This window comes from Colletotrichum scovillei (genome assembly GCF_011075155.1).
Source record: "Colletotrichum scovillei strain TJNH1 chromosome Unknown Contig00007, whole genome shotgun sequence".
Classification (NCBI taxonomy): Eukaryota; Fungi; Ascomycota; class Sordariomycetes; order Glomerellales; family Glomerellaceae; genus Colletotrichum; species Colletotrichum scovillei.
Genome location: NW_023336265.1, coordinates 3,025,491 through 3,052,955, shown reverse-complemented (window position 1 = coordinate 3,052,955; position 27,465 = coordinate 3,025,491). Strand labels below are relative to the sequence as shown.

Here is a 27,465-nt window from a genome sequence, read left to right as displayed (position 1 = left end):
TTGACTTTTTCTTCCAGCCCAAACCAACCAGCCCTGGCCGTCCCATCCCTCCTGGTCTGATCTGGTGGTCCCCCAAAGGTCCCGGCTTATGCTCCCTTGCCCTGCCACTCGATGGCCTAGTTCGGATAGGTACCGCAAGGTACCGCTCCAGCACCGGCGCCAGCCAGCCAGCCAGCCCAGCCAAGCAACAAGCTCTCCCCCAGTCCTTGCCAGGATCCCCATCAGCAGCAGCAGCAGAAGAGGAAGAAGCAGAGGCAGGGCCAGCAGCAACAGCGACCACCAGGTCAGGTCGACCCAGGGCAGAGTCCAAGGAAGAGAGGAGGTGAGTCTTGCTCGGGCGTGCCCCGTCTCGTGTCTGGTCTCTTTCTCAAGAAGCCTGCTTGATCTGTGAAGGTTCCCCCATTCGTCATTCCATCATATCCAGCCCAGCTATTGCCACTTTACGAATACATTGGTTGCATATGACTATTTGTCCTTCTTTTTAATCCTCGAACTAAAAAAGGAGAGGTACTGTACGGATACCTTGCTTTTGCTATCCATATTGCTCCGTCACTCCCGTACCTACGGACACCACACTCTTAGTCTCTTGTCTCTCCTCCCCTCCACTCGCTTTAAACAAGCCCGGCCAATACCCTCTCCTCCAAAGACCCAATCCCATATTTGCTGCACAATCCCGGATCCTTCTTTAAGCAGACAGGCTTCCGCATTTCCTTTGGCTCGGGACAACCCCAGCACACCTCTCGTTTTACTCGTCCATTGCGAAACTGGTGGCGATTCTGGTCAGCAGGAAGTATTGAGATCTAAACGAGGCCGCCCGTTCATACTCACTGATCACACACACACACACACACACTACGGAGTACGGATACCTTACGGACACACATATGCTACTATTCATCGATATTGAATAATACGCCAACGATCATGCAACCATTCAGACATTGGTCCTTTGACAGACACCCCAGTATCCTTCGATAACTCATCACCACACACATACTCTGCCCACTGACCACGACGCTTTTCCCGCGTCGGCTGATGGGAAAATGGCCCTTTGGCCCTTCCGCCGGAGGAGCGGTCGCAAACGCTCGCGAAGCGGCGCAAACCTTTCAGACGTCGAGGCACCACCAACATCATCCTTACAAGCACGACGTCTTACAGCGGGCGAAGCCACTGCGCCGAGGGCGGCCATGCCGAAGAAGCAACGCCTCGAGAAGCAGCAACCGGCGCCCAGAAGAGAACGCACCTACAGCTTCTCCCCCGGTCGCAATGACTCCATCCGTGTCGCGGGGCAAAAAGGCTCGGTTCCACTAGGACCTGGCCGGTCGACAGGGCTCTTCCCAGCCGACCGAAATGACGGAGAAGAAAAAGGGGATCCCGCGTGGCAGCGGGCGCCAACCCTACATAATGCACGCCACGGCCAACCGTCGAGGTCCTCTCGACGCAAGACCAGCAAGAGGAGGAGAGAAGAGACGGATCGCGAGGCGGAAATCAAGGCCATGGCAAACTTCGCCCCGGTACGACCGGCGGCCGACCCTTGGACGTCAGGGCGGCCCATTAGGAAACAGAGCAAGAGACTCAAGACCGGCCTCGGCTTCCGTAGGAGCTTCGAAAACCCGCAGTCGGACGTTTCATTACCGATATCGATTCACTCCAGCATGTCATCCGACACGGAGCTACACTCGTTCCGAGTCTCTGCCCTCGAGGCACTATCGCCCCGACCAACATTACGATACGCAGTATACCCACGATGGGGTCCCGGACATGGTTCGGCGCCATCGCGCACACAGCAACAGAAGAGGAAAGTCTCAGAGAGGGTGCCCGAGTCAGTGGTAAGGGCACACAAGAGGGTCGATAGCTTTGCGGATGATTTGGACGCCGCAGACCTGAGGGAACTGATGGAGAGGGATAACAGGAGACGAGAAAGGAAACGCCAAAGAGACCAGGAACGGATAGAAAGGAGACTGGCACGGAGATCAGAGAAGCAGCGCGAGGCCGTGGCAGAAGCCCGTCACAGTGGGTCACCACCGCCGGTTAACTTGGAACGTGGTGTTCTCGGCCGCGAACTCGGCTTGGGAATTGACGCAGCGTCTGCAGTGGTTACTTCTTCCAGGAGACGGTCATGGAGTTCATCACGGCATTCAAGGAAGATTTCAACGACCAAGGACTCCGAGCCGGAGCAGGAGCAGGCGCAGGAACAAGGACAGGAGCAGGAACCGCAACCTGAGACGAGGGACATCGAGCCGGAACCAGCGGCCATCCAACACTTTCACCGGACGACGAGCATCCCGCCAGAGGCACCGCCTTCACCGACGCTGCCTACACAGCCTGTCCCGGAGCGCAAGACGAGCACGAAACTTACGCCCAAGGCCAGCATGAGATTGAAGAGGAGCTTCCTGCGGAGAATTTCAAGATCAAGATCGCCCAATGCCACAGAGTCTGACCAGCACGCAATCTCGCAATATTCGTCGAGACAGGATGAGGGCGAGACCCCCCGCAAGGATACTCGCGCTCGCATCTCTTTCTCAGCGCTTTTCCGCCTGGGCAAAAGAAATAGGAGAAATTCGGGACCGTCTTCCTTCTCGAACACATCGCGCGAGACGATGCAGGCATCAGCCGCCGCCGCACAGATCTACTCGCAGTCGGCAACGCATGTGCCCCAGCAGCAGGAAGATGCGGCCGCGGCGCCGGTACAAGTGCCGATGCCAGCGATCCCCCCACCTGTCAACTACATTCCTCGCAAGGTCAGCAACGGCGTTCCGAAGCGGACCAGGTCGCGCTTCAGGGAGGATTTGCCCGAACTGCCCCTCAGCCCACCCGACTCGCGCGTAGGGTCCCCGGAAGTGGAAATGCCTCTGCCTGTTGTCTCAGAGTCCAAGTCGGGAGAGATTTCGCAGCAGGATACGCCTGCTGTGAGACACGACACACCGACATCAGACCTGCGACGCGTCGATGAGAAGATGGAGAAGCTGGAGAAGATGAGGCAGACGCCCACGTCGCTGCGACACAGCATCCAGCCATCCCCCGAGCCTGTTTCTCTTGCGTCCATCGACTCGGAAGGATCATGGCTCTCCGGCCGCGTTGGCGCCCGCCGCTCGTCCGGCATGCGGGGCAGCATGCACCGCCTCCCGCCTCAGAACGTTAGCCACTCTGCATCGCCCAACGATACGGAGGAAGAACTCGCCGACGATGAGTACCTTTCCAACCTGGCCACGCCATCCCGCGAAATGCTCGCCGACGAAGAACGTACCCCGCGCAAGTCGACGGGCGACGCGTTCCCCAGCAGCGACGAGGACGAGGTGATGGAAGACGCGGATATGAAGTGGGGGTCGGTCGACAGGCAGCGTGCCACCGTCGTGCAGCATCAGAGGGTCAAGAGCCGCGAGGGCATGCTGAAGTCCTATGGAGAAGACAGCATGTCGTCGCCCGAGGGCTCCGAAGAAGGCGAGACGCCCCAGCTTCAACGCGCCACGAGCGTGAGCCTCAGCAGGGGCAACGCCAGGCATGTGAGCGCCGGGAGCACCAAGATGCTCGAGGTTTCTCCCCGCTCGAGCGTTGACCACAGGAGGAGCACTGACGCAGTATTTTGATGAGATTATGTTTCGGGGGATTACTGAAGATGTTTTACTAATGAACAGGGGAAGATGAATCTCCAGCCAAGCCTATGAGACGTACAATCACTCGAAATTTCCTTATTATCTCTCTACGTCGAGATATACATCGACACCCGACACTCGTTACCAATTTCCTTACAACTCTATCTATCCACCGACCATATTCACTCATTACATACTATTTCCTTGCCACTGACGACAAAAACCACAAAAACACTTGGAAAACGACAAAAATCCGGATATGCTCTCAGACTTGGCTGGCTTCATCGACTCCTCTCTTCCACATCTTCGCCCCCGCTCTCAAAAATCTACGCGACTCTTCTCCTTCCCGCCTACAACGACACCCAATACCGACCGACGCGGAACTTGCCTCAAGAGTTGTGGGCTCCTCTGCGATTCATCTGATGTACGATACGACCTTAACGACCCGCACCTTTCTTCTTTCCGCCGACGACGATGACGACGCGTTCTCTACGTACGCGTTTCTGCGCGGTGGCACTTGTTTCTTCGTTTCATGTTCTCGAGAATACAACGTTTGATACCACGTCTCCTTCCACCGTTCCCCTTTCCTCCACAATCCCTTTCCGAAGGAAAATGTGGGAGGAGGAGTAGGAGGGGGAAGCGAGATGATTTGAGATTTTTTGGCTTTTTTTTCAATGTGACCCTGTGTAAGGGTCACAGTTGCGCACCCAACAACCAACCCCTTTAGACCGGCAGTGACAGCACGCCTGCGCACTCCTTTGATGAATGCTCTGCGATTCTCTCCGAGGAGACGGGGAAACAACCTAGATTTGGGGATGGGGAAAACAGCACGAAATGAGGGGAATTCAGAGGAGGATGGGGAAAAACAGGAAAAGAGCGAGCATTCGCGGCGATGCGCTGCCATTTTTTGCTAAAGGGGAGGAAGTCATGTATGTAGTAAAGGCATAACAACAGGAGGGTTTTCCTGGATGAGATACCCGAGTAACTCGTGTTCGGGAGTAGTGGTGCACTGTAGGTGTACCGGGTGAATGAGAAACCTTGAAACGAGCGTGTTTGCTCTGAACACTCTAAATTGACTGGGTGTCCTTTTGCAATTCCTTTTCTATCATGTATCTTGGCCCTCCTATGCATAAAGAACCTGGGTATCTCTACAAAAGCAACTCATTGTTCTATCCACCATCTACCACCCTCATTTTAACGAGTGCCTCCCTCAAGCTATACCTCACTATCCTAACTTTCTCTGTCCTGCTTTCCTTCCATTATGACTATCATCTTCTATATGTTTATGGGAGCATACTCTCTGGAAAAGGCCTTGGGGATGGACTTGGCGAGAGCGATAACCTAGCTCCAATCGAGGGCGACCAATGTCCTCCTCCCCCATCCGAGCCAGATCCTGATGCTGAGCCTGGCCTTGGAGTAGGAGGCCTATCCGCGAATTGCATCTCGGCGAACTGATCATCTTCGAGGATGTAAATATTGGCAAGCTCGCCCTGCGAAAACTCGCCAGTCGACGCAAAACAAAACTTATCGCACATGATACGGCGAAAGTACGAAGTCTGGTGTCCCGCGCGACTCGCCGCCACGAGCACCGGCTCCAAATACAATCCGACCCGGGTACGCGGCGAGGTTCTGTTTGACCGGCCGCTCGCACCGATAGGCACCACAAATATGGTCTGCGGCGCTGGACTGCCACGGGGTCCGCCGCCGGTAGCAGGCGTCAAGCGCACAAGGCTGGCAGTAATGCAGAGGCCCATGTTGGTCATGCTGAACTCCCGAAACGGAGACGGCGGGAGCAACGCACGCTGGTGGACGTCGTGCGAGTGAGCAAAATCGGCGGGCGAGTCGGCGAGCAAGCCCGACGTTACAGTCCTGGATCGGCGTTCGCCCGTGTACGGGTCCACGAGCTGCTGCTGCGGATCCGCCCTCCACGCGAAAATAGTTTCGTCGGGAGATGTCCGTATGATCTCGTGTTGAAGACGTTGGAACGCGTGCTTGAGCCCTTCGCCGTATAACACGGGGATGTTGACGCCGAAGAGGCCCATGAGGCAGTAGGCTAGGTCTTCTGCGCGGGTGGTCTGGCGATTTGCTGCCCAGGACATGCGTTCTGCGACGGAATAGTCGCGCGGGTGGCGAGTTTTGGCGAGGACAGATTCAAAGATTCCTGTGATGGAGGAGAGGGCCTGGATAAAGGGGCGTTCATCGGTGTGGACGCCTTTGGTTCCGAGACGGGACCAGTCCGAGGTGTAGAAGATTGTCCGCCGGGGCGCGATGAGCTCCTGGAGTGTCCAACCGCGGGTGAACCACTTGGAAGAAGCGAGTGATGAGAGCCGATCCATGGGAGGGGAGGAGGATAGGGGCGGTACGTCGGCGAGGTAGACAAAGCAGACACGGGCGAGGAGGTAGTAGGTGTACATGGAGTTGATGGCTTCGGACAGCTCTGCGGAGGATGTTTTGTCTATACAGCAGGAATCGATCCAGGCCCACCCAATGTTGTGACGAAGTGCTTGAGTGCAGCATCCTTGAATCTTGATGAAGCCGGCTTTCTTGGATGCCAGGGGCAAATTTTGGATGTCTTGGAAGGTCACCTCATCGGATTCCCAAGTATGGGAGAGGATGGCGTAAGGGGGGACAGTACTGCCGATGATGAACATGCGCAGTTCGTAAGTGGTTGTATCGAGAAGCCACATATTGATGGCGATGTCTGTGGTGTCTTCCTCGTCCCTTCAATTTCGGTACCGAAGCCTTGTTATTATGGATGGTTTATCAGGCCAGGCAAGGCAACCAAATGTAAGTGCTGTAGAGGCGACGAGAGAGATGTACTACAGCCCGACAGCCTCGTACACCTTGGGCACAGTCTAGGGTGCTACCATGATGAGTTCGATGGACGCCTTGTTGCGTGATTTGGTGACAAACAAAGAGCCAGCAGAACGATTTGATAGCCGTCTTGGTCTGTTTTGAGTAAGGTAGTTAAAGCAGAAAAGGGCAAAACGTCACGAGATGGGAGCATATGGCTTGGTGATTCGAGGTGTGTAAGTCAAGTGCGGTGCGCAGGTGGACGCACAGGTGCCCCGCCAGCTCCCAAGTGACATCTGGGGGAGGGGCAGCTGACGACGGCCGCCAGCTGGTAGTAAGGGGAGCACAGATGGCGGCGGGTGGTGCTGAGTTGACGTTGAGCTACACTAGGGCCTATCACCCCTGGCAGCTGCACGTGCCTACATCGACCTTACGTAAGGTACCGGTACAAGCGCAGGGGAAAAGCACGCAACAACGGACCAAACAGAAACAAGAAGAGAAACATCAAAAGGACCCACTCTTGCAGGGCCCGGACCCCGACGGAAGGGCCGCCATCGGCGTCGGCAATGCCACTGCCGCACTTTCCCGGTTTGCTCTCCAGGGGTCCAGGCGGGCACAGGCGGGAAGTCCAGGGTGGGTGGGTGGATGTGGGTGACTGCCAAATGGGTGTGCTGGGTGGGTGTGTGACAGTGTGTGCGTGTGTCCATGCCGCCCTACGCCTTTGGGCCATCATCTCGGCCATACTTCTCGGCATACCCTTCCTTGCGCAGAAAAGTACCAAGAGTAGAATACCTTGGACGAAGAGTCGTTTTACAAATCTCTCTCTCCCTCGACAACTTCGACTATGATCCCTCAATAACACCTACCGTACTTCACAACCGAACCGAACCGAGCATGGCAACGACCACAACACTGTTCCGAGTGTTCTTGCGCCGTCAAACACCCGGAGCCCAAGGATTGCGAAATCGCTTGGCACAGCAGCAACAGCGCCGCGCCAACTCCAGTTCCGAAGCACCCAAGCCGAAGAGGGCAGAGGATCCTATTCCCGTGCCAAACACCATCACGACAATCCCATTATGGCAGCGTCTCGGGCCCTTGACCCGCGCCGGCGAGGGTTATGCCCGAGCCCAGCGCAAGAGGCCTCTGACGACGCAGTTCATCAGCTCCTTGGTCATCTACTTTTGCGCCGACCTCTCGGCCCAGAACATGAGCGGCAACGACTACAACCCGGAACGGACGATGCGCTCCCTGATCATTGGCGCCATTTCTTCCATTCCCAGTTATAAGTGGTAGGTTCGGTCGTCCTCGTTCTCATGCTCGTGCTCGTACTCGCAGCTCTCGTGTGGTTTTCGTCTATTCGAACAGCGACTGACGCAGTATTGTGTCCAATAGGTTCATCTTCCTCTCCCAAAACTTCAACTATGCCTCGCGGCTCCTCTCGCTGGCCACAAAGGTCGTGGTGAACCAGGTGTGCTTCACACCCATATTCAACTCGTACTTTTTCGGCATGCAGGCGTTCCTTGCTGGCGACAACTTTGACCAAATCATCGACCGCATCCGACAATGTGTGCCCGTGAGCATCGTCAACTCGTGCAAGCTGTGGCCTGCCGTGACGGCCTTCAGCTTCTCTTTCATCCCGATGGAATACCGCAGCGTCTTTTCGGGCGTGATTGCTGTCGGATGGCAGACATATCTCAGTTTCTTGAATAGACAGGCTGAGGTCGTCGAGGAGGCAGAGGAAATCCAAGAGAGATCGCATGCGGTGCCGGCCATCGCTGCTCACGAGAGTTCGGTAAAGATGGAGGCTTGAACTTTGACGACGTAGAGGAGAGGAGCGGAAAGCATAGATATCCTAGACATTCTTTGGCAGCATCATTTTCTTTTGTAGTGCATCGGGACGGCGTTGGGCTAGACGGAGACGGACCATAGAGACATGGACAACGTCATGATCTGATACGATTTTATTGTTAGAAAAAATACCTTAGACTTTGTACCGTGTTAGTCGACACTGTACTGGCACTGTACCCTCCGTGCCAAAAGTCCAATTCAAACTTCGCGCCCATTCCGTCTTCGGGCCCTTGACCTCGTCCAGATCACAACCCTCAACTCCTCCCCAACGCTGAGCCATTGAGTGCTGGCCAGGACCAGCAACTCTCCTCTGCAATGGCGTCCATCTGCATGCGATCCTGCCGCGTGCAGTCCGCCCTCCGATCCGCCAGAAATTCTACCACTGTTCGTCCCAGACTCCCTAGCAACATCCCTCGACGTCATGCCTCTACCGGCACCGGCTCCTCGACGGAATCCCAGGCCGGCTCGGGTCTGAAGACTGGCCTGTACAGCATTGCCCTCGCCGGGTCCCTCTACGTTTCCTATCTCTATGTAACCGATACGAGGGCCTCCATCCACGCATTGTCACCCATGTTGATGCGCTTTGCATGGAGCGACGCCGAGGACGCCCACCACGCCGGCACTGGCATGATGAAGACTCTCTACGATCTCGGCCTACACATCCGCGAACGCGACAGAACCCTCGCCGAACACCCTGCTCTTGCGACGGAAGTCTACGGCATGAAATTGTCCAACCCCATCGGTATCAGCGCCGGCCTCGATAAGCACGCCGACATCCCTGACGCCCTCTTCGCCCTCGGTGCCGGCATCGTTGAGGTTGGTGGCTGCACGCCCCGCCCGCAGGACGGCAACCCTCGCCCGCGTGTCTTCCGCGTTCCCAGTCTTGACGGCATGATCAACCGATACGGCCTCAACTCGCGGGGTGCCGATAGCATGGCCATCACACTGAGGGAGCGCGTGCGCAAGTTCGCTCGCAAGGTTGGCGCGACGGAGCAGGAGGTTCTGGACGGCGAGGCTGGTGTCCCTGCTGGCAGTTTGCTTCCCGGCAGATTGCTGGCTGTGCAGATTGCCAAGAACAAGGAGACGGACCAGAAGGACGTCAATGCCGTTGCTCAGGACTACGTTTACTGCGTGCAACGTCTTGCTAGGTATGCCGACATCCTGGTGGTCAACGTCAGCAGCCCCAACACCCCTGGTCTCCGCGATTTGCAGGCCACCGAGCCTCTGACGAGGCTGTTGAGTGCCGTGGTTCAGGAGGCTCGCAAGGTGGACCGCAAGGTTGCCCCCAAGGTCATGGTCAAGGTCTCCCCTGACGAGGAGGAGGATGCCCAAATCGAGGGCATCGTCCAGGCTGTCTGCAGCAGCGGTGTCGACGGTGTCATTGTAGGCAACACCACCAACCGTCGCACAGGCATCGTTCCCCAAGGTGTCAAGCTTACTGTCAAGGAGCAGAAGGCGCTGCAGGAGACGGGTGGGTACTCGGGACCCGCCATGTACAGCAGAACCCTGGATCTCGTCGGAAGATATCGCAAGAAGCTCGATGCCCAGACCCTCCAGACCGGCTCGGCCGAGGAGGCGGCTGCTATTCCTGATGTTGACGGCTCCCTCTCCGGCAAGCTCCACGATCTGATCGAGGGCAAGGATACGCCGAGAAAGGTCATCTTCGCGACAGGCGGCATCACAAATGGAGAGCAGGCGCTCAAGATCCTCAATGCGGGCGCCAGCGTGGCCATGGTGTACACTGGCTTGACGTACGGCGGACCGGGAACAATAACAAAGATAAAACGGGAGATTAAGGACCAGGCGTAGAATACCAACTTAACAAATAGAAGATTGACTGCTCAGTGCAGAATCATCCGGGCCCTTGACATCTGCTCTCATCGTATGAATCGAGTAGATCGATTGTACGGACCCCGAGAAAGCCAACCTAGCGACTCTTCAGGAGACTATCCCGAGAACTCAGCCGCCGCAAGCCACCATAATTCAACCAAATTATTTATGGAATCGCGCATCGTGAGTTCCTCTCCGCAACACAAGCTTGAAGAATATTTGATGTATTACTAATTTGAATGCCTTTGCGGCGTTGTGAATGAAGGAGAAAAGCAACTGCAAAACGCCCGACTCCGTATGACCTGGCAGCAATCGGTGCCTATCAAGCTATCCTTTCCTCCGTATAATCATATTCCACTGCCACCTCTTTTCCATGATGATGCCGTTGATGATTTCCTAGCAATGCAAACCGCCGATCCTCCTCTAGATGCTAGATTAAGACCGGATACTACGTCTACTCCTGGCCTGCGACGACGAACTCGGGCGCATTCTCAAAGCCGACAACGGTTACAGGCTGAAGCTGAGCAAGTTTCACCAGCTTCTCGCGGGCTGCCTCGTTGAGCTTGACCTCGCCATTTTTCTCCTCGCGAGGGCGCACCTCGATACCAGTGGGGTAAAGGTGCTCAATTTCGACGTCCTCGCCGAGATCAAAGAGCTCAGACTTTTCACGGAAGCACCAAGGACGGCCGTCCCTCATGACCAAGTCGTGCGTATCGCGGACGTCCTTGGCGTGCAGGGAACGGTACCCGCCGTCCAGGGAGACGGCGATGGAGCTGTGCCATGGGGTACGGGGGAAGCCGTCGGGGTTGTGCTTCTCGACCAGCAGCGGCATGGAGAGCTTGACGGCACCGCTGGAGGGGTGGATGGAGAGGCGGACGTGGTCGGGGCAGGTAGCGAGGATGATCTTTGTAAAGGACTCGGCGCGCATCATCATCTTCATGGCGACCTCCTTGACGACCTTGCGGTACTTGTGGCCCGAGGTAGCGTGAGCCGCGACGGGGCTGTTGCGAAGATCCGTCTCGAGGAAGCGGATAAAGCCGCGGTAGGTCATGAGCGTGTCGTTGTCCGTCTCCATGAGGGCGCGGACGTCCTTGTCCGGGTCGCCGAATTGAGCCTCGAGGGTCTTGCGGCTCTCGTCGACAAGCTCCATGTACTTTTCCTTGGTGAGGGGCTCGTTCTCGTTGGTGAGGCCGAGGAAGTCCATGACGCGGAGGAGCTTGATGCCATCGTAGCCCTTTTGCGCGGCCATGTCCATGAGAGTGGCGCCGTACTCCCAGGTCTCGTCGTCCGAGATGCCGACGACGTCTAATCGGCGAGTTAGCTATCGGACATACAAGTATGGCTATCCAGAAATGGAAGGGCTTACCGTTGAAGACCAAGCCATCAGTGGCGATGTGAACCTCGGCACCGTGGGTATAGACCTTGCCAATCTCAACGCAGAGGTCGTTGAGTCTTGCAAGTGCCAGATCCTCTCCAAGATCAGGGAGAACACCCGTCACCTTGTCGGTGCGGTTGATGCTCTTCCATGGGAAGGCGGGGATGATCATCTTGACTGACTCTCCCTTCTTGACGTACTCCTCAACACGGCCGTGGAACATCTTGCGTCCAAGCCACTCGTGGTTCTCCTGACCCTCGGGGATGATGTGTCTTCCAAATGCTTGGAGAACATCCAGAACTTTGTGAGCGACTTGCTCAGAAGACTGCTCGAGAGGAGGTGTGGGAAGTGTCTCTGTGATAGTAGGGGCATCTAAGTTCAGCGTGTTAGTTGGACGTCTCTCGAAGCCACATGATGGATGTATCTCACCTCCTTCAACGACATCGTCGATGACAGCATCGATGCTAGCATTTCTCAAAGGGCTATGGAAAGCACTGAAGGGACTTTTGGTTGCGCTCACAGGGCTCCTCAAAGTTTGTTCAGGAGGCTGCAGGTCGACGGGGTCAATTGGAGAACCGATTTCAAGGTCGGAGAACTCGACACGCATCTGCCTGAGAGGGCTGAGGGGGCTTCTCAAGTCTGAGACACTGAGGGGAGAGATGGAGCTGAGGGGGCTCTTGAGCTCCGAGCCAAGACTCGGGCGTCTGTAGGTCGGAGCACGGAGCTGGAGAACCGGTCTTGCCATGAGCTTCCCGGTGGAGGCTACCGGCTTCTTGGCGTCCGTGGGAGAAACGGGGACGGGATCTGCTGCGGAGATGGCCATTTTGATGATTTACTAAGGTATTGGAGAAGGAATTTGGGGAAGGTGAATGCCGGAAGACGATGGCAATGAACTCAAGGAGGAAGAAAGGAAATGTTGTTTGATTGTATTAGAGGAAGAGAATGATCTGGGTTGTAGATAATCGATATCAACCATGGCTGGTCTTGGAGATTCTTCTTATACTTGAGATTCACTTTAACCTGGAATAGGTAGGGACCTCCTCAGAGAATGCCATCTGGATATCTCGTAGTATTCCGCATGCATTCAGGACGCTACTCGGAAACTTTCCCATTGTCGAAGCCCAGGCTTGAATCGCAGTGCACTGTGGCGTCTAGGCTGAGCTACCACAAGCCAAGGCTGGAGTCTGGCCATGGATATGCATCGTTACATGGAGTGGCCATGTCTGCATGCACCTGCAGAGCGGCCGAGGGTACGCGTTGCCTTTCTCAATGGTCTAACTACGTTTACCTGACTTGACTCAAAATAAGCACACCTGATGGTCCCAATCTGGAGGCAAAAGGCATTGTCTTACCTCGTGTCGGCGATGAGACTAGGTCAACACCGGCTATACCGGCATCATGGGCACGAATCCTTAGCTTTACCCACTGCCCGCGCGTGCGTCCCCTGATTTTCATGATTGCCAAGAACAGATGGGAACTTGGTGGTATCCAAGAATCTTGTGGAGACACCTCCCACGTTCGGAGGCTTTTGGAACGTAACACGACCTAGCCCTAACCGTGTCGTTTGGCTGGAGAGGCTTGACTTGGCTGTCGGCTACTAGGCCCAGAGCAGGTCAGCCAATGGATTGACACGTCTGGATTAGTCCTGGTCTCAGTGCTTGAGCTAAGCCCATCCGATTTTAGGTTCGTGAAGCTGGGAAAATGATCCATCACCATTGTGTCTTGAACTTGTTGGTTCACCCGTCGCATTCCGGTCATCACTGTTGTGTGTCCTAGTCAGCCAGGCTGAGCTGGTATCGCCGGCGTCGTGAACGAGGCGCTGGTCTGGTAAACTCAATTACATGCCGTATCCGGAGACTTTGGGTAGCTATTTTCGATTTGCCGTAAAAGAACCAATGGCTCGGTATAGCATTCTGCGTCTTGGGCATCTCGATTTCCTTTTGTCGACATGATAACCCCTCGTTTTCTGTTGTAGTTGATCCACAATCGAAAGTTTGGCATTCATTCCTCGAATTGCTTCCCATTCTTCGGTAACTTTACTGAACCAACTAGCTTCAAGTTGCTTACATTTTGGATCATCATGATGGAGAAAGATCTCCCAACTCTGCCCATCGTCCAAAGCGTGCAATACGATGAGCACCATCAACTGGCACCTTCCGAGCACCACGCCCACGCCCACACCACAACCTACAACCACAACCAAGTAATCATGTCGAACAACGACGAGCATCATGTCCGACCCCAAAGCCAGAGTCTTTCCGAAGGCCAACAACGATCACTACAGGCAGACGAAGAAAAGGCTGAACTAGTTCCTCCCATTATTGACGGGCCAGACGGAGGCTTCCAAGGCTGGCTTCAAGTCCTCGTCGCATTTCTGCTCGTATTAGACGGCTTCGGTTTCATCACTGCCTTTGGTGTTTTCCAGGCATCATACGTCAAGATTTTACCGGACAGTTCAACCTCCGACATCTCATGGATCGGTTCGATGCAAATATTCCTCCTTTTTCTCCTAGGAACCCTGAGTGGCAGGCTCATCGACGCCGGCCACTTCAGAATTACCTTGATCACCGGCATCGTCTTCCAAGTTGGAGGCATCTTTGGGGCCTCATTCTCCAGCAAATACTGGCACTTTTTGCTGTCACAAGGCATCGCCACGGGTATCGGCAACGGGATGCACTTCACCGCGCTCGTCTGGCTGGTCTCGCAATACTTCACAAAGAGGCGGGGTCTAGCGCTCGGGATCAGTTCCTGCGGTGCTCCCATCGGTGCCGTCATCTTCACCATCATCGCTCGTGAGATGATCCCGAGAGCGGGAATCCAGTGGACGCTTCGCACTATGGGTTTCTTGGTTCTTGCTGACAGCATCGTCATTTACCTCATTGCGCGACCCAAACCTGCGACCCGCAAGGGTGGTCCCTTGCTCGAACTGTCAGCATTCAAGGAACTGCCGTATCTCTTGTTCACCGTTGGCATGTTCTTCGCCTTGCTGGGCGTCTACTTCGCATATTATTATGTACGTATCTTCACCGATTGTCTCTTGCTATCTTCATCAGAAATGATAGACTGACATCTTCCTCACCAGGTCCCCCTTTTCAGTCGCAACAAGCTCGGGCTCGATGACAGCGGAGCCTTGACTGTCCTCATCGTCATGTCGGCCGTGGGCATCATTGGTCGACTTGTACCCCCATACCTTGCTGACAAGAGCATCAAACCTCTCAGAACACTCGTTATATCACTGCTTTTGAGTAGCCTCAACGTCTTTGCCTGGATCGCCGTGAGCTCCATGGCTGGACTCTACGCTTGGGTCATTGCGTACGCCTTTACCGCAAACGCAGTGCAGACGCTCTTCACGGCATCCATGGGCGAGGTCACCTCGGACATGTCGAAGCTCGGGGTACGCATCGGCATGGTCTTCACCATTGTTAGTTTTGCTTGTCTTGCTGGTCCACCCATTGGCGGAAGTCTTGTTGGGCTAAATCACGGCGATTTTCTCTATGCGCAACTATTTGCTGGCGCTTCCATGCTGCTGGGTGGTCTTTTGGTTGCACTTGCGAAGATCAAGCAGGTTGGACAGAAGGGCTTCTGGCGGATTTAAGATTCTCATTCACCTTCTTTCATCTTTCTTCAAGGATACCATATTCTGATCTGGTGCAACTGCCTTTGCTGTAGCAAAAGCATTGGGTGGCGTTTCACAGTTGCAGGTTTATTGGCGTAAGGCGTTTGATTCCGGATTGAATTACTGGGGACACCGGAGAGAATTCGAAGTATACAATATTGCCAAAGAATGAAATATCACTTGCCACCATATCTGTTGGCGAACTCTTGCATCTAATCCATAGCATCAGAATCTTTCGACGGGTTCCCCTCACATCGTGTTCATGTTATCCAAGGCTCATAGCAAACCCCTCCATCCAAGACCGGAAATTGCGGCACATTCTTGGCAATCTTGGGGGCTTCCGCCTCACCGGATATCAGGCAGAGAAGCTCGCACTCTACAGCTATCGTGGCTTACCCAGAATTCGGGCCAGAGGGTCTTTGAAGCCGTTTCGAGCTTGGCGCCAATCGGCTAGCTGCTATGGTGTCTTTGGGTAAACCGTCCCATTCGCTCAAGAGAATCGAAAAGTAGAAATTCATCTGAACGACACTTGACAGCCCTTTGCTAAAATCGATGTAGGATGCAAGCGGCTTGACATCTTCGGCTAGACCAGTTCAAGCGAGCCAACCTTTAGCTCGTACCTTAAATCCTTTGTCAAAGTGGCTATTCCTATTCGATGGAAGCCGCTGCGAGCCCAGTCAGTCGACTCACTCAACTTGATCTAGCCAGCCTAGCTCGTTCCACAGCCCTAGAACCGGCCCTGCGGTGCCACGCTTCGACGATAGTGACACAGAGCTAATAAGTTTCCGAGACCAGAAATAAAACAACCAGGTGGTGTACTCGAGAATATCTTAGCACACTTGCCACAGCAAGGGGGATCACTCAACGGCACCAATACATTAATATCAGGCAAATTGCAGGTCGGCAGCAAACAAGCACAGCAGCAGACCCTGCCTCCATTCGATGAGTAGTATCAAATTAAGCAAACTTTGCAAACAAGTTGTCTACAAGTATGCCGGCAGATCCGTGCTTTAGCGGCATGGCAAGCATGCATGTCAGGTATTGTGGCGTTGGCCGCGTGCGGCAACTCCTCAGTTGCTGGCATTTCAGCTTCAAGCCACATGCAGCTCGACGTCTTGCCTAGTCGTTCAACGCTCAGCCCAACCCGACGGGAAAGCCACGAGCGTACCACTTCGGAAGCACCGTACGACCCTGGAATTCCGACATTCTATTTTCTCTTCGCCCTTGGCGTAAGTCTGGGGGCAAACTAACCCTATGCGCCGGGACCATGAATGTCGCCGGCCGGCTAGGCAGTTCGACGAATTCCGTGAGGGCCTTCTCAAACAAATGAAATGCACAGTGAGATGGCAGTGTTTTCAATTCTGATGCATTAGTTATAAGTCGTACGCAGACGTCTGGGTCGCATTTTTCGGTCCGGTTGACTGTCACTTCAACCCTTCCATCACTGCCTTTGCCTTTGGTTTCGACAACAAGATGAAGCCTTCAGTATCAGCGGCCTTGAGGTATTTCAAATCTTTTCATGCGAGCCTATTCTTCGTCAGCGCTAACATACTCCAAGCTTGTGTGGCCTCCTTTCGGGTGTTTCACAGACAGTGCATGCCTTGTCTGGGACTGCGGCGAGTATCTCTACAACTACGCCAACCCCAACCTGCTTGCCCCGATATTTGGGAGCCAAATCGAGCGAGAAGAAAGCTAGCCCACCGTGGGGTAACCGGACATGCGAATCTGATCCTGAGAATGTGCCTGACACTGGCGTCGTGCGAAAATACGAGTGGACGATACAACGGGCTGTCCTAGCACCGGATGGATTTGGTACGTTACATCAGCCTTTAGCCTCACCATCGGATGATCTCTATTTCGATCGAGCAAGGCAGATTGCATTCTTCGTCTATCCCTGGCTAGTGACTGATCATAGTCATTGCCTGCAGAACAAACACTTCTCACTGTCAATGGCCAGTTCCCTGGGCCTCTCGTTGAGGCGAACTGGGGAGATATTGTCGAGGTCACCGTCCACAACAACATCACGGGTCCGGAGGAAGGCACAGCGATGCATTGGCATGGGTGAGTCCGGAATCGATCACGTCCACACAGCCGTTGGCTGCTTTGCGCTAACGCTGTTACAAGCATACACCAGCAAGGGACTGGACTCATGGATGGAGTCAGTGGTATCACGCAATGCCCCATTGTACCTGGTGGGAGTTTCACCTATCGCTGGAAAGCCAGCACGTATGGATCGACATGGTACCATGGCCATCATGCGCTGCAGTATGGCGGAGGTCTGTGGGGTCCTATGGTTATATACGGCCCTTCTCACGTCGAATACGATCTCGACTTGGGCCCCGTCACACTCTCCGACTATTATCACTACCCTTACGAGAAGATTGCCTCGGATGCCATATCAACCAGTAACGATACCAGCGTCTTCGCCCCTCAGTCGAATAACCAGTTGATCAACGGAATGAATCACTTCAACTGCTCTCTTGCCCCCGCGAATTCGACTTGCAAGAGCAATGCTCCACGCGCATCCTTGAGATTCAAGTCTGGCAAAGTTCATAAGCTCCGGTTGATCAACACAAGTGTCGAGGCTATGCAAATCTTTTCCATCGACGGCCACAAGCTCATAGTGACCACTATGGACTTCGTGCCTGTAGAGCCTTACGAAGTGGAGTACATCATCCTCGGTGTCGGCATGAGAGCTGAAGTTCTTGTCAAGGGTAATGGAGACCCGAAGCGATCTTACTACATGCGCTCGAGAATTCAGTGTGCCGCCACCAAAGTTAACGAGACACTGGGCACTATCTACTATGACGAGACGCCCACCACGGTCGTTCCAGCCACCAAAACTGTTGCGCCTCTGCCAAGCTTCACTGCAACATGCGGTGATGTAAGTGCTACTCATTTTAATCTCCCTTCCAACTAAAACGTCATGCTAATTCAACCTGTCTTGGTAGCCTGATCTTCACTTGAAGAAGCCCATTTACAAGAAGCGCGTCCCTGAGCCTGATCTCACACTTCTCTACGACATCGACTTCAGATCAAACGCTAGCGGTAATCATCAGTGGCTGATGAATAACGTGACATTCAAAGCCGACTGGAGCCGCCCGTTGTACATCGAGGCAGTAGATGGTCACGCCGAGTATCTTAAGGATCCCCAGCACATCTTGGCCACGATTCCTGACGATGTCCGCCATGTTCGTGTTGTACTCAACAACCATTTCTCCGTCCATCCGATGCACATTCATGGTGGTGACTTCCAGATTTTGAGCGAATCGGATGGGTTCTACAACGGCACTCTGAAGTATCCCAAGAACCCGGCCCGCGCCGACACGGAACTTCTCCGGCGCAACGGTAATCTTGTTGTGCAGTTCGAAGCAAAGAATCCAGGAATCTGGAGCTTCCATTGCCATACTGCGTGGCATGCTAGCGTTGGTCTCTACATCAACTTTTTGGTCAAGCCAAAGACAGTCCGACAGAGCAAGATCCCTGATGATGTCCGCGAGGTTTGTGCGGCCTGGGACGACTACGTACAATTACATGGCGAGAATGCTCTACCTTTCGATAGTGGGCTTCGATAAGAATTGAGCATGCAGCTGACTGATTGTTCCGTGATTAATTTGCCAGGCGTTTGGGAGCGTCTCTTGACGTGGACATGGTGGAAACTGCATAGCGAGGAGTTTAACTGATTTCGTCATATTTCAAACTAATTCATAAATATCCAATATAATCACTTCAATAATGGACAAAGAATCACACTTCTACAACCAGCCGGTTTCTTCAACTAAGGCACCTTATATCGCACCAAATAAGAGCGTGTTCAGGCCCAAATATAGGTGAAAAAGCTTTATACCGTCCAATAAAGGACGAAAAAGACGACGTATTGTCCCATGAAGGACAGCTGGACTTGCTACACTTTTCTAGATGGTAAACCTTGGCACTCGATGCTATGCTAGTTCTTGTCCCAACAACCTTCTAGTACGGAGGTACATCCTATATTCGCCGTTTCGAAAGCTGGCATGCTGCAAGAAGAGCCCTCATGGCCTCTTCAGCGAATATCATTCCATGTTCTCGTCCCTGCACGATGATTTATCCATCAGCTCTTGTGCTTCAGGATCCCCGCATTGCCGCCTTGACCAGAAACCACCTGAAAGCCAGACAGTTGCATCGAGGGACCGTTTTCTCAGGGTTGTAGGTGCGATTCTACAGCCAGTAGCAGCGTCCCAAATGCGAGAAGCTACTCCTGCGGCATAATGATGTCCGCTTGTCTGTTGGATGACGAAGCCTATGACCGCGATGGGGCAATAGATAGCCATCTGCACGACCGCGACTGGCACAAACAACACGCAGCCAGTCATCCATAGGAGCATGATGATTGATTGTATAATTGAGAGAAGGAGCCAGAAGACGAGTCGCGATTTCGGTTTGGTTGGACATTGAGGTCGTGGTGTTATGCTGTCTTCACGCATGTCGATAGCCGCCGTCATGAAGGACACCGCCAACACGACTGCAGAGAACACGGTGGCCATCACCACCGAGTGATTGACTAGGACTTGCAGATGAGGATTCATGGCTTTGATCAAAGTTAAGAAGAAGTTGTCAAAGAATTCGGATTGAGTTCAAAGTGTGATCGTGATGGTTACACAAGATCGAGGTTGGCCAAGAACTGATTTATTCAGAGCAGAGTGGAGACTGCGAGAGTGGAATGCAAATGAACACTTGAGATGGTCAGAGCAATATCGTCATGCCAACAAGGTACTTAGTATGCCCGTATTGAGAGCCGGTCGCTGCGGTGCTTGCTAGTATAAATTCCTCCCGATGAACCTTAAATAAAATATGTAGAAATCATGCTGCAATCGAGGATCTAGACCGCCGGATTTTCGATTTCTCTTTGAATGATTTGATTACTGTTAATGGGACAAACCGAGAAGGCTATGGTGTGCTATGGACAAGACTTCTGCCTTAAGCTCCCTCCGCCCTTATTGTTTTTGAGTGGCCTCAACTGGGAAGTCTTTGAAGGGACATGCAATTAGATACGAGAAACTAGCGTCTTTCGCATCAAAGCGACTACAGATTTGCCCACGGCTTGTATTCCTCCTCACACATGAGTTTTTGGAACTGACGTCGCCTGATGCCAACGTTTCCACCATCAAACAAGGGGAAAACTGCAGCATCTGCCAGAAGACGCGAGAAGCCAGCGCTTTCGGCGTACGAGGTCCTGGTCTTTCGTAAGCATGCATTCAAGTACTGAGTCCAAGACCGAATGCCAACTTACATGCCAACCACTTGCATGCAGTCCCAGACGCAGGTGACTGCTGAATCACTGCTGTAGATCTTGGCTGTAAGGCAGGATTCGAAGCGAGATTTCACATCTCCTGGACCGTTGTCCAAGCTGTCGAGTGCTTTCCATACGAGCATTCGGGAAGTATCAATCTTGATTTTCGCACTGATGAGCAGGTCTGCGGGACTCTGTCTTTGGATAATGGGCATGGATCCGCCGCGATGGTCGTTCTTTGCAAATTCGAGTGCCTTTTCGAAAGCGGCGCGCATGGTACCGACTGCCATGGCCCCAACCAGAGCTCCGGAGATGCCAAAGGCTTGTTCGATGTATGGTCCGGCCTTGCCGGGGGCGAAAAGAACGTGATCAGCTGGCACTTTGAAGTTGGTGTATCGGGTGTGAGGACCAGTGACAGCAATGTGCCCGAAGAGCTCAGGTTCGCTGAGAAGTTCAAAGGCCTCTGGGGTGTTTTGAGCCACAATCTCTCGAGTCACCATAAGTACCATCAAATTGTCTGCGGGGTTGACGCCGGACTTCTCTGAGAGGCCGTCCTCAGAATACCGTGCGCACAGGCACGTAAGTTCTGCTCCTTTGCCGTCCCAGCCGGCACTGTTTGTGGTCCATAGCTATTGCAAAATTAGACTTAGCTCGGCCAAGCTGTACAGATGTCTTACCTTTTCGCCATTGACAATGTAGAAATCGCCCTCTTTCCTGGCAGTTACACCAAGACCCTTCCCTCCTTGTTCAAGGTGATTTGCAGTACCACCTGGTTCGGAATGAGCCAGACTTGCCAGGGGATCGCCTTCACCGGAGAGAAAAGGCTTCAAGAACCTCTCCTGCTGCTCGGCTGTACCGCCAAGAACCAGAGGTAAGAGTCCTAAAGCACTGCCGACTAGGTGTATCACAATGCTGGACTCGACTGCATAAAGCTCCTCCAGAAGGAAGGCAGTCTCCAAGAGGGTATCTGCGCCACCGCCTGCGGCCTTGGGGATGAAAGCCTTGAGTAATCCCTCTTTTATCAACTTGCCGTAGTAAGGCCGAGTGGCTCGGAACCGCGTGAGTTGGTCAGAGTGCTTAGAGTAATCTGCATAGGCATGTGTCAGGACTTCTTTTGCAACCTTGGCTCCTTTGGCTCGCAAAGCCTTCTGGTCTTCGGTTAGATTGAATTGGACCATTTTAAGCGTGAATCGATACTGTGACTGAGTTAACTTGTTATTAATCTTTAAGTAAGAACGGATATTTACTTGCAGTAATCAATGGATGAGAAACTGTTTCCTAAAGTTTGACTTCCGGTAGTGATGATGCCTTGGAGTAAACATCTTCTGTTGACTTTGAGGCAGCTGGCTCTTATATATCGTGAACATTCCTTCTCACGGATCCGGCACTGATTAGGCCTATCGAAGACAGAGGAACGCTCGAGCGGATGCTTCCCATTCAGAACACCAAAACTCCAACAAGTGCCATCTTTCGAGACATCCCTATCTTCAGCTCCCAGTCGCCGATCAATCAGACTAACCAACATTCTCACTTCCGCGGAAGTGCAACATTTCAGCAGGGTTGTTCTATCTTTTTACTGACCTTGGAGTTGACCTCCTGGAGACCTGTATCGCGGTTGGGCATTACCCGCTCGGTGAGTCTGAGGTGTGGCTTTTGCGGCTAAGCATTACCCGGTAATGCCAACCACTCGGAGCGGCAACGCTTATCCACAAGCCGTATCTAAGTTGATTTTCCCCGCATTCTGTTGATATTGGATCTACCGGAATCCACGGGATTGATCTATATCAGATAAACCTCGTCATCACAGCCCTTATCATTGGTCGTGGCGTAAGGAGCAGAAGACACGGTAGCATGGTCACATGGTGGGAATTGGCGTGGATTGGTCTCGTCGATCTTTACACGACGGCCTCAGAATGACTTGTACCTAGAAGCTAATTACATAGCCAATACCACATCGAGACAACTACTATGAAATCGCTAGGGAGGTGTAGCATGACAGAACTGCCTGCTCAGCTACTATTGAACATTGGCGGGGTGCTGAGCTACTTCCAGTGCAGCATGACAAGAAGGGCTAATATGCACGAACCTAAAAAATTGGCCATCTTAATTCTTGAAGCCCCAGTAACTAGTTGATTGGGGCAATGCTCTATGGCTCGAGACCCTCTCATGATTCTAGGGACCGGCAATGCAGTATTAATGTAGGCAGAAATGCACGTTGCACTGATGATGATCGTGATTTTGACCCGGATGATTTAGATAAATTCCAATGAGTGGATGAGGTAGTCTCGTATGCCATCCCGTCTACAATTGCGACTCGCAGTTTTTGGAAATGGAAGAAGAACCTCAAGATCCTCCACTGTAATACTAGGGATGCTGAATGTAAGACAATATGCACAGAACGAGGCTCAATTGCTCACTCAGCAAGGGCCGTCCTTGACGCCAGGACCACTGTAGTTCTGGCAAGGGGTTTTGGCATCGGTGCAGACGTTTACTAGAGTTGCTTTGTCACCATTGGCCTTGGTGATTCCAGCAACCTCACCTCCATTACGGGCAGTCACGCCCTCAATATAAACTTCACGGGCGCACTTCTCGCACTATTATCATGTTGTGAGCTTTATGCTAAACTCTTACGAAGCTGGAGGTGAGATGGCTTACTGTTCCGCATGAGCGATAGACTTTTCCGTAATCATTTGCATAGAAGTTGATGATCTTTTGAAAATTAGTCAACGGCGAATTTGCATGGGTAAATGGCAACTCACGTTCACACGACCACAGCCATTATGCTGGATGATCTTGTCGGCTGCATGGTAGGCTCCTCCCCCAACAATCCAGGTAACGTCACCAGCTTTGTCATTCTTCTGAAGGATTCATGTGGCTTAGCAATTCAGAACGTGCAGAAAATACCGGTCGAGGACTCACGATGGAGATGGCGTCCTCGCAAACATCTTCGAACCAGACGAATTCGATGTTGCAGCCCCCTCCTAGGCAGTACACACCCTCTCCGGCCGTCTTTCCAATGATGACGTTTCGCAGAGTGGCACCCTTCTGCAAAACGAACGCTGTGTCTTTCTCACCTAAGGTTGTTTTATAATTGTAAGTACGATTACGCATGCCGCAACGTAAGGCAGGAAGACTGAGTTGAACGGATGAGTTTCCCAACCATACCTCCTTCCACCTGCTCTCTGCATGAGGTGGGGTTTCTATCATACTTGGCCCAACCGCCGTCAAACACCTCGCCAGATTTGACATAGATGGGAGCAGATATTTGTTTGTTGGAAGTGGGCTTGGGCAAACCGCCTTCATAACCCAAGCATGCCAAAGTCATGGGAAGAGCCCCGAGCAGGGTGCCGGTGAGGACTACGATCTTGCTGAGCATTGCTCTAAGTATTGTTGAATGGAACTAACGAGCAAATCTTGAAGATATAGGAATTCGAGATTGGGATGTAGAACTCTCGTCCCCATGATGAATGCAGCGGGGACATTATATAAAGAATTTCAGTACAGAAACCATTTAGTCTCGACGCCTAGAGAGGGAGCTGTATGAGGGGGCTCGCATTGAGCAATGTGACGTACCTCAGGTAGGAATGATCCACACATGTGGTATGAACCAAGGGTTCATTAATATACAATGACTTTGAGTCGCGGAAAATCTTAATGGCTGACAGAATCCTTGGATAATCTCCAGAGCTTCCTTTTTCGAAGCCTTGGGACCCGGAATTCACCGTAGTTGGCGCAGAAATGGGGTCCGAACTGAAAACAACTCACTGCCTTGGCTTTCTAACACTGGGTGCTCATTATAGTCCCACCAATTGAAGGAGGCGAACTATGTGACAGCATAATGGACTTGCCCGCTCGATGGTCTACGATCCGCGTTTGCTTCCATGCTGGGATCTACTACGGCCAATTTATGGAGTCAAAATTAGCTAGAAGTGGCTATGGCACACAGTGTATAGTCCTTGTTGAAAGAAATTATTGTAACTAGAAGCTGCTTCACGAAGTTGACGTTGAGTATGCAAATTCCAGAGTGAAGATGAGAAAATACAACACTCATTCACTTCGAATCTAGCTGAGGTGGCAGTTCTTTGAGTCAGCCAAATACTTTACCTGAGGATGATGATGGAGCTTTGCGTACTCTACTCAAATTTCGGCTCACAAATACGAACCGTAATGCGGTATTCCCATTGAGTCCATCGAACTGTGATGCAAGTCGGCTACTAGGTTCACGAGTAGACCTATGGCTGGACATGTCGCGCAGATACCACGAGCGCACCCTATAGCTAAGAAAGACCAACCGTGTGACAAGTATTCAGATGAGAAATTAGTTGGAATGTTTGGAAACTGAGAATGCCAATTGCTTGGCTTGACTTTGAAAGGTAGCCAAGGCGAATTAGATGACAGGGGCGAAGCCGAGTTCCGCCTTGGGGTAGCAACGCCGGCGAGGGTCTGGAGAGATAAATTCCTTCAGCATGACGGAGAAATAAATCATATGCAGTTCCGTCCGCGATGGGGAAACCATGGCATCTTGGCTGCGTGGCAATGTGGAAACCTGAATGATTCAGGATCAAGGCGGATTGAACGACACTCATCACCCAGGTAATTAACACAAGAAAAGAAGGTGAACTACTGTTGTTATTGGCAGACTCGAAATCAACTGACTAGGGAGACATCGATACTTGAACTAATTGAAATGGACCTGCGTTCGTGTTCATACCCTAAGGCAGGACGACTTCATACTGAAAGGTGACGTGTCTGTAAGATCTGCCTTAAAGGATCTTCGATCGCCAATGTCGAATTGAATCTCATCGTACCCTTTTTAGACACTTAACATGATACAAGTGCACCACAACGGATTGCATATGCGTCGGCAAGACTCGTTTCCTGAGTGTTGTTAGCCTAGCGCCAGAGACACCGTCGGAGAAGATCGTCCTGCTTACCTCGGTCACTTGGAGTTTGGCTCGCCGCTTTGACTTTCGATTGCCTTCTCTGAGCCCTCGATCTTCGGCGTTGGAGCTTTTGCAAGTGTTGGTTCCTTCCACTCGTCTCCGACAAGCCACATACTGTAGACCTTCCAGTACTGGAGGACATAAAGGCAAGGATAGGAGGCGATATCCAAGATGTCGACCACGTTTGCGGTTTTGCTGCAAGCAAAAGGACCGCAGACGGGTTCGACAAAAGCTCTGAAGAGAAAGCCAGGGATGATAGCGGCAATTGCCAGACAAAGAACCACAATGCTGTAGGCCAGTATCGGCGGCGTTAGGATGAGAAATCCAAAGAACACCAGGCAACAGGCGGCGGCGAACTCAGAAAATGAGAGCTTGTTGTTTTCTGATCGATATTCCTGATTATATGAGACAATCGCATGAGCAAAAAGTGCAGTCCACAAGACCGAGGTCAGTATTGCGAAGCTTCCGATGACAATCAAGGCTATTTCTCCAGAAGTATACATGGCGAATAGCTCTTTCTGAGCGTTGTTATAGTGCAGCTGAACTACAGTCTTCTTGGTCTGATGAAATCTGAGTGCGAGCACTGCAAAAATGGCCGTACGCTTTTGGAGTGATTCGAGGCAATGCCGTGGAAGAGTACCAAGTGAATAGATATCGAGATACAACGCCAGTTGAACAGATCTTGGATATGTATAAGTTTAGATTAATGTTTCTCCGTTGAATGCATCTGGTTTCGGGTACTGATGTCTGGTACCTTGATTGACATGCACAAGCCTGAGCTTCAAAATCAGGTATGTTCACTAGGCCACCTTGATAGCCTCCTTCTCAGGCGGTCAGAAGCACTGGGAGACCTCAGTTGACAATATTTGGGCCAAGTCCCACGACGTCGCAAATCTCCTACAGAAACTCAAGACAAGGATACAGAGAAATGAGACTTGCTTTCTGTAGGCTTCAGACTGATCTAGCAGTAGAGAACGTGTCTTGAGGGTCGTAGTGGCGCCGTAGAGATCGCAATGCCACACCGCGAGAAAATTCGATCAAATGATATGTCTCACAGGTGAGAAACATGCGTTTTGACATCGAACAATTGAATTATCAATGCACAATTACCAGCCTATCCGAATGGCTCAACAAAACAACTTAAACTTGTCTTGTGACTCGGCCAACGTTGCCCCTTGACTTGGAAGAGCTGGAGTTTTGAGATTCAGGGTACACATCAACGTTGCAACTGTAACACGGCATTGCGACTGGAGCCATTGGAAATGGAGTCGCACTCGAAAGGCCGAGCAAGTACCCATTGGGCCATCGGGCATGACGATATTTTGGCTAGAAGCGCAGTGACTCGAAAGCATCAAGTCTAGGTTGTAGAAGCTTACATCCAGTAGCCATCTTTCCAGAGTTCCTTGCTATATCCCTCAGTCAATCGTTCGTCCTCGCCGTACTTTTCCTGCCAGCCGACGAATCCGCGATCGAGAACATATACTGTCTGGGGCTCCGCAGATGCCGAGTCCTCCGCCGAGTCAGTAGTAGTAGTAGTAGTAGTAGAAGAGGCGAGACTCTGATCGCGCTCTCGGAGATATCGAAGGGCAGCACTGGGTCCGCGTTGCTGCGACAGAGCGCAGTGAAAAACGACCGTCTTCTTGCCTTCGAGGCGGCGCATGAGGGTGGGCATTGTGGCATCGAGACTTCTGGAGGGCATGTTTATGCAGCCTTTTATATGACCGCCGAGGTAGTCTATGAAACGAATACAGGTTAGCAGTGCACCCAAGCGGTTTACCTAGGTAGTTGAGGTCAAGGAAAAGGCTAACCATCGTCGCGAACGTCCACGACGGCCACAGACGAAGTGCCTGCAGCCTGTTCTGCTAACAGCAGCGCGGAGAGTTTGGCAGCACTGATGCGCTGGAGAGTTCCAATCGTCGCCATTGTTCGTGGTCGGCGAAGAAACGTCGAGAAAATGGAAAGGCGCGGGAAATAGCAGAGTGACGTCGGAGCTTTCTTGAAGTTAATCGCGACAGCTTTGAGTTTTGGTGGGGAGCTTCGATGCGCGCGCGGGGCAAGTACCCGTAAAGGTCAGTATCCCTGTAGGTTTTCGCGCAGCTATGGTGGGGCCCTTATCCCTGCCAATTCATTGTGTTTACATAATGTTTGTTCTTGCTGCTATTTCATCATAGCGTTCCATCAATTTCAAGTTCAACTTC

General features: G+C 52.5%; 10 protein-coding genes across 10 annotated transcripts; 5 read left to right on the top strand and 5 right to left on the bottom strand.

Moving 5' to 3' along the window:
• Nucleotides 1–418: 418 nt before the first annotated feature.
• On the top strand, nt 419–4,550 carry HER10_EVM0005401 (uncharacterized protein). The gene has a single exon (XM_035475021.1). It carries the CDS (start codon nt 1,044–1,046, stop codon nt 3,585–3,587), a length of 2,544 nt encoding a protein of 847 aa, XP_035331471.1. The 5' UTR covers nt 419–1,043; the 3' UTR covers nt 3,588–4,550.
• A 297-nt stretch (nt 4,551–4,847) lies between these two features.
• Nucleotides 4,848–6,586, bottom strand: HER10_EVM0007870 (heterokaryon incompatibility protein). Its single transcript, XM_035477411.1, has one exon. It carries the CDS (start codon nt 6,278–6,280, stop codon nt 4,877–4,879), a length of 1,404 nt encoding a protein of 467 aa, XP_035331624.1. The 5' UTR covers nt 6,281–6,586; the 3' UTR covers nt 4,848–4,876.
• Nucleotides 6,587–7,280: 694 nt separating this feature from the next.
• Nucleotides 7,281–8,196, top strand: HER10_EVM0005432 (dihydroorotate dehydrogenase; the record flags this gene model as incomplete). The annotated part of the gene is made up of 2 exons (XM_035475050.1): nt 7,281–7,675; nt 7,779–8,196. 2 exons carry the CDS (start codon nt 7,281–7,283, stop codon nt 8,194–8,196), a joined length of 813 nt encoding a protein of 270 aa, XP_035331474.1.
• A 353-nt stretch (nt 8,197–8,549) lies between these two features.
• On the top strand, nt 8,550–10,043 carry HER10_EVM0006663 (dihydroorotate dehydrogenase; the record flags this gene model as incomplete). Its single annotated transcript, XM_035476243.1, has 1 exon — nt 8,550–10,043. The coding sequence occupies one exon, from the start codon at nt 8,550–8,552 to the stop codon at nt 10,041–10,043; it is 1,494 nt and encodes a 497-aa protein (XP_035331549.1).
• Nucleotides 10,044–10,272: 229 nt separating this feature from the next.
• On the bottom strand, nt 10,273–12,391 carry HER10_EVM0011749 (pyoverdine/dityrosine biosynthesis protein). The gene is made up of 3 exons (XM_035481172.1): nt 11,869–12,391; nt 11,431–11,811; nt 10,273–11,369 (listed from the first exon to the last, which is right to left on the bottom strand). Exons 1-3 carry the CDS (start codon nt 12,260–12,262, stop codon nt 10,519–10,521), a joined length of 1,626 nt encoding a protein of 541 aa, XP_035331877.1. The 5' UTR covers nt 12,263–12,391; the 3' UTR covers nt 10,273–10,518.
• Nucleotides 12,392–13,522: 1,131 nt separating this feature from the next.
• HER10_EVM0009930 (major facilitator superfamily transporter) lies at nt 13,523–15,034 on the top strand (the record flags this gene model as incomplete). Its single annotated transcript, XM_035479401.1, has 2 exons — nt 13,523–14,452; nt 14,522–15,034. 2 exons carry the CDS (start codon nt 13,523–13,525, stop codon nt 15,032–15,034), a joined length of 1,443 nt encoding a protein of 480 aa, XP_035331751.1.
• Nucleotides 15,035–16,528: 1,494 nt separating this feature from the next.
• On the top strand, nt 16,529–18,980 carry HER10_EVM0004772 (putative multicopper oxidase; the record flags this gene model as incomplete). The annotated part of the gene is made up of 6 exons (XM_035474405.1): nt 16,529–16,557; nt 16,614–16,867; nt 16,984–17,116; nt 17,180–17,939; nt 18,007–18,559; nt 18,865–18,980. 6 exons carry the CDS (start codon nt 16,529–16,531, stop codon nt 18,978–18,980), a joined length of 1,845 nt encoding a protein of 614 aa, XP_035331431.1.
• A 1,136-nt stretch (nt 18,981–20,116) lies between these two features.
• HER10_EVM0001901 (uncharacterized protein) lies at nt 20,117–21,502 on the bottom strand (the record flags this gene model as incomplete). Its single annotated transcript, XM_035471634.1, has 3 exons — nt 20,117–20,267; nt 20,325–20,953; nt 21,002–21,502. The coding sequence occupies 3 exons, from the start codon at nt 21,500–21,502 to the stop codon at nt 20,117–20,119; spliced, it is 1,281 nt and encodes a 426-aa protein (XP_035331240.1).
• Nucleotides 21,503–22,741: 1,239 nt separating this feature from the next.
• Nucleotides 22,742–23,700, bottom strand: HER10_EVM0010541 (polysaccharide lyase family 3; the record flags this gene model as incomplete). The annotated part of the gene is made up of 5 exons (XM_035479997.1): nt 22,742–22,918; nt 22,980–23,033; nt 23,084–23,182; nt 23,244–23,398; nt 23,490–23,700. The coding sequence occupies 5 exons, from the start codon at nt 23,698–23,700 to the stop codon at nt 22,742–22,744; spliced, it is 696 nt and encodes a 231-aa protein (XP_035331801.1).
• Nucleotides 23,701–26,492: 2,792 nt separating this feature from the next.
• HER10_EVM0009577 (uncharacterized protein) lies at nt 26,493–27,269 on the bottom strand. Its single transcript, XM_035479062.1, has 2 exons — nt 27,076–27,269; nt 26,493–27,001 (listed from the first exon to the last, which is right to left on the bottom strand). Exons 1-2 carry the CDS (start codon nt 27,188–27,190, stop codon nt 26,640–26,642), a joined length of 477 nt encoding a protein of 158 aa, XP_035331729.1. The 5' UTR covers nt 27,191–27,269; the 3' UTR covers nt 26,493–26,639.
• Nucleotides 27,270–27,465: the final 196 nt, after the last annotated feature.